This window comes from Tarenaya hassleriana, unplaced genomic scaffold (genome assembly GCF_000463585.1).
Source record: "Tarenaya hassleriana unplaced genomic scaffold, ASM46358v1 Cleome4, whole genome shotgun sequence".
NCBI lineage: Eukaryota > Viridiplantae > Streptophyta > Magnoliopsida > Brassicales > Cleomaceae > Tarenaya > Tarenaya hassleriana.
Window position 1 is genome coordinate 3,617,341 of NW_010966881.1, and position 10,065 is coordinate 3,627,405.

The following is a 10,065-nucleotide window of genomic DNA, read 5'->3' on the forward strand; positions in this document are numbered from 1 at the left end:
TTGTATTTTTCTAGATAGTGATTCAACAATTTTGGATGCAAAATAGTAAACATTCATGAATTAATGATTTATTGATGATATGGCATAAAATGATGGAATTTAAAATAAAAATTTTAAAATATAAAATTATTTTTACTGTTTTAAAATTCTTCAACTGATATAATTTTGTGGAAGAAATAAAATGATAACGTAATTAAGTGAGAGAAATATAAAGATAAATACTTTCTTGGTAATATTATGGTTGCTCTTTAGACTAGTAATATTTTTATTAGGTTTTTTTTAATATCATAAATCTCAATTTTAACATAAAAATAAATAAAAATGGTACTAGGCACGATTTTATATAAATAAGATCATATAAGGAATTTGAAGTAAACAAAAAAATTATTTTAATACTAAATAAAAAGAACATGAAACCAACGTAGCCCTAAAAAAATCTAGCAAAAAAGGAAAACAATTTGTAAATTCATACATATCCATAGACAAGTTCTCGCTCTAGGTTTTGGCATGGCGTTATGCGTAGCTAGTATATACATATATGTATGTATATATATACACACGGAGTCATCCCCACCTATTCGCACAGAACAGAATCCAGATTCTCCTCCTCAAACTCTGTCAGAAAAATTCCAAGGAATCGCTGAGATTCTGACAAGAGGAAATGTACAAATCGAAGCTTCAAGACGCATGTCACCGGCAGCGATGGGAGTTGCCGGTGTACGCGGTGAAGCGAGAGGGTCCCGATCACGACCCTCGTTTTCAGGCGACCGTTGTGATCGACGGCGTAGCTTTTCAGTCTCGCGAGAGTTGCCGGTCCATTAAACAAGCTCAAAACGAGGCTGCTCGTGTCGCTCTCGGATACGCCATGTTTCCTTCGGCCGGTAATGCGTTTCGAGACTCATCTCCTGTTTCCCAAATTCCAAGGTTTCCGTTTATTTAATTATTAGGGCTATACGGAAATGGCGGACGGAAATGACAAACGTTCGTGGGTTTTGTCGGGTTCGAAAGATCGGGAGCTTATATCGAAGTGTTTTTTTTTTTTGCTTTTTTCTTTTTTACATTTTATTCTGTTTTTTAGCATAATTTTAAAGGCAAATTTTTTTCGAATATATATAAGATAATATGCCTATAAATTCGGGACCATAATTCATGTGGGAAAGCTTTAGGGCTAGTTGTTCCAATTTAGGGTTTTGGTTCGCGTACAATCTCTGCTCGAATCCATCGCCAATACAATTGAATCTGGGATTTTGAATCGGTTAGTCCTCTGTTCTCTATCGCCTTTTTCGTGGGAAATTCACCTGATTGTTTATGATGTATCTGTAGAGTCGGCAACTTTGTCTGTTTTGCATGATAATCGTGACATTTAGTGTTCATGGATTATGGAAGAAATGTATATATTTGTGAAGCATTGGATCTAAATTTGAAATGGTTATGTATTTATGGCAGGACGAAATCTCGAATCTAAGCTTTTGTTTGAAAGTTCAGAAACTTGAATGTGTTGCCCGGGTTTTGTTTCTCTTCTTGCAGGATCTTCTAGTTCGAAGAATGTGTCGGCGAATACTCTGAGTAACCAACAGACACATTTGGAAGAAAGAACCGAAGGTGGTGAAGTTCCTGTGATCGGTGTGTCACTTCCCGTTGTTGAGGAACATAGCAGAACCAAAGGTGAAGCCTTTTTTTAACTGTTGTCCCTTTTTTTAGTTGTTTTTAGTATTTTTTTTAAGTCGACATTGGTCTTAATTATGGTTTTAACAATCTGTTTCTAACGTATCCCCGAATTTGTGCATTGTATGTGTATGTGTGTGGAGTGTAGATTTAGAATTCCGAATTTTATTTTACTTGCGTGCAAATAATTTTTGTCTTGTACGTACATATGAACTTGTTCTTGATTCGACGCTAAATTCAGTCGGGAAGTTTTCCTTTCCTGTAACCCAACATGTTCGAGGGAGTTTAGGACTCTCGGGTTCAGCTAGGACATAGTTCCGGAGTTTCTACGGGAGTTTTGTGTTTGCTTTGTTGCATAGAACCCTTCTCTTTGGAATGACCGAAGTTGACAACTCTCCTGACCACAAAATTTGATTGTTCTTGCAACTTCTCTTCTTAACTTTTTAATCTGGATGGGTCAACAAAATGTTATTCTGTCTGATGTTTTAGGTTATGTATTCTTAAATCAACTCTTTGTATGTAGATTTAAGTAAGTCTCACTGTTGGAAATTAAACACATCAGGTGTAGTGTCTGATTTGGACCGGTTATGTCTTGTGTAATCGAAAATAGACTTGGACCTTTCTACCTGTGACATACTCATTTTGACTGGGCCTTTTTGTTCTTGCAGGCATTTCACAAGCGATAAGTGTCCCGACAAAGAGTATCACCACCCAGCAGAGGTTCCAGCAAGAAGTTGATCAAGTTCCTGTGTTCATTGTTTCAACTCCTGTCGTAAAGGATGATAACAAAACTAAAGGTGATCTGGGAGATTGTTATGCTCGATTATCCCTGTCTTTTCCCATTTTAGTGTTTGTTTGTGTCTGTTTATGTCTTGTCTATGTACAGAATTTGCATAAACGCATCTGTGTACACAAATATGTCTGCCTAACAGGTCTGACGTTCCCTGCCTTTGATTTTCCATTTCCTTCTAAAAATGCCGGGAATTATAATTCACGTCTTGTAGATCCTATTTTCTTGCGCAATATTTTCCGTATTTGATTTCTGGATCAGCAAAATAATGCCTCTAAATGACATTTTGGGAGGGCCAGAAGAGTACTCATTTTTTAGAATTATGGCACTGTTAGGGTTTCACAGACTTTGTTTTCTCCATTTAGTTGCAAAGGAGTCAAACCTATTCTCTGATTGTTGTCACATTATGTTTTGGTGGACGTACGAATTTCAGTTTTCATGTACAGTTGATGTGTTGTTTACTCGATGCGTGTAAAAAGTTACCTTTCGGAGGTCCATTTAAATAGTTCAAGAAGTTTTAGGTTTGGAACCATGATGCCAGAAATTGACTTGTCCTAAAATTTTTGTTGTTTTTTTAAATGTTGGATAAATGTCAGTATTTGGTTCTTTTTGCAGACGCTCTACATGCATCCCATGAATTGAAAAATAGCATCACCCGCCGACAGGGAATTGAAGAGATAAGAGAAGTTGGTAGGATTCTTGCGTCCTCCTCACTTATTAAAGAAGATAACACAACCAAGGGTAAGATATTGATATTTGTTTCCCATTTCTTCACTATTTCAGTGGTTTTAGCTCGTTTATGCATATCCATGTGTAATGTATGCATATTCATGTGAATATACGTGCACATGGGGTCTAAATATTGTTCTGCTTGGTCGCCCAGTTTCTAGTGAATAATCTGTGTTTTCGTGGATTCTACCATATTTTTGCAGCCGTTTCCTACTTGACTACAGAGCCGACAAATCGTGCTTCCATTCGGCATATTTTGCAAGAACAGAGAAGAGAACTTGATCCAGTTGTTAGGTCCCTCCCTCTCATCTCTAGTAACAAAATGAAAGGTGGGGAACTGTTCTCCATGTCCTTCATCTCTGAGGTTTCCATATTTCCTAAAGTGGTATTTTGCGCCTTTGCTATATATATATATATGCCTTTTATGTATATTGTATATGTATGTATATATGTATTAGTTGTTTCCTAGGGCTATTAGGCTTGCAAATTCTGTTTGTGTACTATTTTTGTTTGTGGCTGGCTTTGCTTCTGAGAATGGGAGAGATCCTACTATTTCGACAGTAATATCGGTATCTTCAAAAATGGGAAATGAATGAACAAAGATGTCATTTAAATACTTGCTTAAAAGAATCCATTTGCAATATATAGACACTCCTGCATGTGCATGCGGTATTACGTAACCTAAAAAGTCGTACGTGATATAAAAGTTTTTTGCATTTCATCGTATCGCTTTTTCTCTTGATGTTATTTGTATGAGCAAAACCGATCCTTTTGAACTGCATTATCTTTATATACTTTAGCAATTTTCACTAACCTTTTTTTCTCATTCTCAGACGTGAACAATCTATGCAAGAGCCAACTGCAAACTTATACTCAGAAAAAGAATCTTTGTATGCCGACATATATTCGTGAGCGTGTAGGTCTGCTTCATGCTTGCCGGTTTAGGTGCAAGGTGGTAGTCAATGAGCAAACTTTTGAAAGCCGAGAACTCTTCTCAACATTGAGAGAGGCTGAAAATGCAGCTGCAAAAATAGCTTTGGTGTCACTGGTGCCAAATGCGAGTCAAGAGGCTAGTTTCCAACTACTTAATACTCATCGATATCCATTTCTTTCTTCCCCGTTTTTTATGCCATTTTATCTTTTCCAGGTAGATTCCCTTGTGTACAAGAACCTTTTACAGGAACTGACTCAGAAGAAAAATATGTTGTTACCGATTTATGCAACTTCTAGATCTGGTGCGTCTCACTCGCCAACATTTCTGTCAACTGTTGAGGTTGGTGGTAAGTTTTTTGGAGGACAGGAAGCGAAAACCAGAAAGTTGGCCGAGATGAGTGCCGCTAAGGTGGCATACATGAGTTTGACAGGTCGGTACACGTTTAAATTTTGTTGTCCTCGGGTGTTTGCTTTCCATACACTACCCAAGAGATAGTCAAAACCTTAAAAAATCAGCTGGTTCAAAGAAACTGCATTATATGCTTAAGAAAATGTGAACATGAAATCAGCTGGTTCCTAGAGTTTTTTTGTTGGTTTTGCATGCAAAACAAATTCATATGCAACGTTGGGATAGATTGTATAAATAATTCCCTTACATCTACATAGAAGGGTAAATAATTATAAAAGGACAAAAGCTATGATAGATTGTATAAAGCTTCGTTTGGAATTTGCATTTATGTCAGTCATTTTTGGCAAATACACGTTGTCTTATAAGGTAGCCATATATGCTTGAATATAGCTATATATATCTAGACTTTGAACATGGTTTAGCTATATCACAGATTAGATTTAAATCTTGAACGAGAGTGCTAAGATGTATAAACCGTGGCTAATATGTGCATCGGTATTGTTCATTGAATTTCCATACACGCCATTTTTTTCTTCTCCAGGGATGCCGCGTGAAACGTTGTCACTACCTCTGCCTTCTGAGCAGCAAGAAAAACCTCATGAAGCATTCCATGCAGGATCAAGTGCGAGTAACGGTCTACTAGATTCCCCTCTGACCCGTGGCCTCAGGAGGGCGGTCCCTGATGTGCCGTCAAAGTGGGTTGAAGTCGACGAAGAAGGTTAGTCTTTTTCTAAAAATCCCGTATTACCCGAATTCTGTTATGGTGCAGTAAAGCAAAAGCTCTCTTTTTTGCTCCATCTTTCGCGTTCACTATCATTGCGAGTAGAAGCCGGATCATTTCGGTCGTAGGGATCACAATCTTGTGAGTGGGATCTGAGATGAGGATACATGATCTTTGAACTTGGTTAATCTGCAGAACCACTTTCTTCGGAACTTATTCGTGTGCCGCTGAGAATCAAGACCCCATCCGAGAAAGAGATGGATGCTTCATCCATGGTTGAGAATCATACCGGGAATGACTCTACAGTGTCGTCTGTGGACGAGATTGCCAAGAAGTTGGGAATAGGAACTGGCAGCCGTGGTTCTTCCCCGGGTGAGCACGTCGTGGTTCGCCCTTTCACTCCGGGAATGACCATCCCTATGGATTCCGAGCTGCTGTACAAGGATGATAAATGGGTCGCCTTTCGTCCGCCTTCCCTAAGCCCTAAACCTTAGAAAACCTATAAGGTTCCTTATATATCTCTATGCCCTAGGAACAATGTTTTTTCGTGGCTGTGCCTGAACTTCATGAATTTGGCAAAAGCTCTGAACTATATGCTTTCTATGAGGTGTGCTTACAGCAGGTGTATGCATCGCATAGTTATCAATAAGACTTTATGTTATACACATACTCTTTGTGAAACATGCCTTGATATTGAATGTGGGGAAGTGATCCATTACTATGTCTCATCTTCTAAAGACAACACATCCAAGTGGAGAGTTTCAGGACATTACAATGTTCAATGACAGCCTGAGAGTAATGTAAGTCTTGTCCTTTCATCATTTTTTTGCCCTCTGTTTTCTTTATTTTCACGTCTTTTGTGTGTTGATTTTTCGTTTTATATTATCTCAAATTTTACGTATATTTTTTTTTATATTTTGTTTTTTTTTTCTTTTTTGCTTTTTTTTAAAAAAAAATTAAATTCACTTTTCTATATTGTTTTCAGGGAAATTCTTTTGGTTCGAAGCATTTATGTTTTATTTCTTGTGCCATGTAACTTTTTTAAAATTTAATATTTGATGCTTTAAAAATAATATTTTTTTAATAATTTAGTAGAAAAACTAACAGTTTAATTTTATTATACACCAACTAATAACTTAATTAGCGTGAGAATCGAATTATTTCATTTTTGTTTCACTTCATTTAATTTCAAATTCAGTTTTCCGTAGTTTGTCATGGTAATAACTTGTCTTCAAATTTAAATTTTCATACTTTAATAATGATATTTATTTCAAAATGTTTTTTCTGTATCACTATGTTTAACATCGTTTCTCTTTTATATTATAATTGTCGATAAACTATATTAGCTATTTTATATTATGGTCTAGTATAGTATAAATGTACTATTTTTTGTCACCAACTCATAACTTAATCAGTGTGACAAATGTCATTATCGATTTCAAAAGATGAAATTGACTATGAGGTGCTAATTCGTAAACACTGCACATCTTTTACTGTAAAGAATCAATAATACAATAAAAATGAAGTTAAAAGAAAAAACAAATCAGTAACTAACATTTGTAATAATTAGTTTGATATTTTAAAACAGCGATATTCATATCTTACATAATCTTTTTAGACCAATCACAAATTAAAATGATGATAGAAATCAAACTAATAATTAATGCTTGTATTAATTAGTTTGATATTTTTTTTCCAATTTCGTTACTGTTATAATAATCTGTGATTTAAATTTGTTGCTGCGTGATGATGTGAATTCCTTTGAAATTTTTGTTTACAAAGAAGCGAATACGTGTGGGACCCTAACCAAAAGCATCATAAAATGACCTTCCAACTAATACTTTTGTAAATCTCTCAATTGAATGCATTATATATTATATATTATGTTGATTATGATTGAGGACCCATTCTCTGATTTCTTTTTAATTTACAAAATAGTCACTAGTAATGGGATGACCTAGGATTTTGGTTCGATTATATTCGGATTCGTTTATTTCGATTATAGAAAAACTATAACCATTAACTCAAATTCAGTTTTTTTTTGTCATAAAAAATCCATTTTTTTTTCCAAAAAATAATCGGTTGTTTTTAATTGATTCGATCGGTTTCGGTTTTACAGAAATCATAACGAAATCTTGTTTGGTACTACGTAGGATTCGGTGTGGTTACAATTATATTTTATTTGGGTCGGTTGGTTTCGATCCGACTATTAAATTAATAACCAAAATGGTTACCCCTAATTAATACAATAATACAATGATCGAATGAATGTGAGTTTGCTTAACAAAATAACAGATCTCCATATATATATATACATACATACGTACGTATATATATATATATATAACTAAGGAAATTGGAAGGACAAAGTAGGCCCCACCGATATGGCTGTGTATATATATCAACCTCTCCATAGCTTGGGAGGCTCGACCATTCACTCCCCAATTTTTTTCTTATACTCATATTGTATGTCGAACCATTTGAGCATTGAAGGCTCTCTTAACCATTAGAAGAAAGAAGAAGAAGAATCTTTTGGGTACTCGTATCGTATGTATACTGTATATCTTCCCATCTCCATTTTTTCTTATTGTTTTTTTTATGGGTTTTCAATAATCTCATCTTTTTTCTTGGATTTCTCTTTATATTTCGTAGGACAATATGAAACAATAACAATAACAAGGATATATCGGTTTTTGTTTATCTATTTGCAAGTATTTTTCATTTTTTTTATCTAGTATTTAATGCACAATCTATGAGTTTTTTTTTATAATATGTGATTTGTCAAGAATGAAGTTCGAATTTGGATGGAGCACTTTTTGCGTATACCCACATACCAGTTGAACCAACGGGAGTTTTTCAACCAAAAAAAAAAAACATAATCTTTGAAAGGAATGCTTCTAAAACCAATATCCAATATGTTCTTTGATTGTTTTTAGATGAAATATAAATAGAACCAATAGTATTGATTTGAGTTTTTTTTTATATAATTTGAAGTTATACAGAAAAATCGAAAAAATATATTCAATGTAAATGAAACAAGATAAATAAACAAATAGTTAAAAAATAACAATTTACAACTTGTTATTTGATCTTATCATCAAGTGTAGCTATAAATAATGTTAATTGCTTGCGTTGACTTTATCTAATGATTAGGTTTAGTCGGATTGCTTCAATCACACGTGATTATTTAATAGTTTCAGAGTCTTTAATTATTAAACATAACGTTTTTATTATTATTTCCGTCTTTTTCTTCTCCGCCGGCCCCGTTTCTTTGTTGGTGGGTCGATAATAATAATAATAATAATAATAATAATAATAATAATAATAATAATAATAATAATAATAATAATAATAATAATAATAATAATAATAATAATAATAATAATAATAATAATAATAATAATAATAATAATAATAATAATAATAATAATAATAATAATAATAATAATAATAATAATAGATGTAATTTTCAATTTAATTTCAAAGCATAGGAAAATAAATATTTTTCACCACTATATCTTCGATCGCTTACTTTTCCTTCTTTCACAAATCTGAGGTGAGGTCCATTTCCTCATTATTTTCTTACCTTCATATTTTTATTATAATTTTCTGTCATTCATACAAAATAGAATGTTCTATTATGAGCTGATAAAACCTTTATTTTTTTATTTTTTTTCCAGGTGAAAATGGAAAAATATAAAGCGATATTAATATTAATGTTGATTTTGGTAATTCCGATTTTGGTAAGACCAGAATATGTGAAATATAAAGATCCAAAAGAAACAAAGGAAAATAGAATCAGAGATTTATTAGGAAGGATGACGCTGGAAGAGAAGATCGGCCAAATGGCTCAAATCGAACGAAGCATTGCATCCCCACATGTCATGCAACAATATTTCATCGGTATATATCTCTCTATATACATGTATATACACACATATATATCATTTTATTTTCATCAATGATTTTTCAAGTTAGAAATACGTTATCAATAATAATAGTAATTTTTCAATTTTTTAGTATTTTTTTGAAATCTGTATAATTATGGTAATTTAGTGACATAATTATAAGAGATAAAATTGAAGATTTGTAAATAAAAATTAATATCATTATCCTATCATGTTGTTTTTCTGATTTTTATTTTAAATAATTAACTCCCACATTGTTATATTTTATAAATCAATGTTTTTAATGTTTTTCTTATTGGTTTTATATTTATTTCTATATAAACAACAAAAAGAAAAGAAAATAAATAATATATAGATTATGCTTTCCACTAGAATTTTCTGAACGACAATGAAAGCATCGTGCGCTCCACTTTGGAGACAAATTCGGTATTCCCTTTTGTCGCTTTCACTCTTTCTTTCTTCAATTATTTTTTATAAAATATATATTTTTTAAAAAAATACATAAGGAAAATAATTAAAATGTTAATTCTTGGGAATTCTAGAAGACTTCCTATTTCCTAATTACTACTAGAGCCCCACAAGCCACAACGAACATAAATTTCAACGAGCCCGAGTAAAATGCAATATATATATATATATGTATGTATGTATGTATCAGGGAGTGTGTTGAGTGGAGGAGGAAGTGTACCGGCAGCCAACGCAACGCCGGAGGCATGGATAGAGATGGTGAACGGATTGCAAAGGGGAAGCTTATCAACGAGGCTCGGGATACCGATGTTGTACGGAATCGACGCCGTTCACGGCCACAACACCGTTCACAGAGCCACCATTTTCCCGCACAACGTCGGCCTCGGCGCCGGCCGAGACCCTCTCCTCGTCCGTCGTATCGGTGCGGCCACCGCTCTCGAGC

General features: G+C 33.8%; 2 protein-coding genes across 2 annotated transcripts in view; both read left to right on the forward strand.

The window, feature by feature from the left end:
• The first annotated feature begins 534 nt into the window (after positions 1 to 534).
• Positions 535 to 5,968, forward strand: LOC104823780 (double-stranded RNA-binding protein 4). The gene is made up of 9 exons (XM_010555498.2): positions 535 to 881; positions 1,528 to 1,665; positions 2,334 to 2,462; positions 3,071 to 3,196; positions 3,388 to 3,513; positions 4,018 to 4,253; positions 4,332 to 4,548; positions 5,068 to 5,244; positions 5,443 to 5,968. Exons 1-9 carry the CDS (start codon positions 662 to 664, stop codon positions 5,739 to 5,741), a joined length of 1,668 nt encoding a protein of 555 aa, XP_010553800.1. The 5' UTR covers positions 535 to 661; the 3' UTR covers positions 5,742 to 5,968.
• Positions 5,969 to 7,695: 1,727 nt separating this feature from the next.
• The window catches only part of LOC104823781 (beta-glucosidase BoGH3B-like), a 5,469-nt gene continuing 3,099 nt past the window's right edge, over positions 7,696 to 10,065 (forward strand). Inside the window, exons 1-3 of the mRNA XM_010555499.1 lie at positions 7,696 to 7,805; positions 8,928 to 9,150; positions 9,814 to 10,064. Of these exons, the coding sequence (XP_010553801.1) occupies positions 7,797 to 7,805; positions 8,928 to 9,150; positions 9,814 to 10,064 (483 nt within the window). The 5' untranslated portion in view covers positions 7,696 to 7,796. The remainder of the gene's footprint in view (positions 7,806 to 8,927; positions 9,151 to 9,813; position 10,065) is intronic.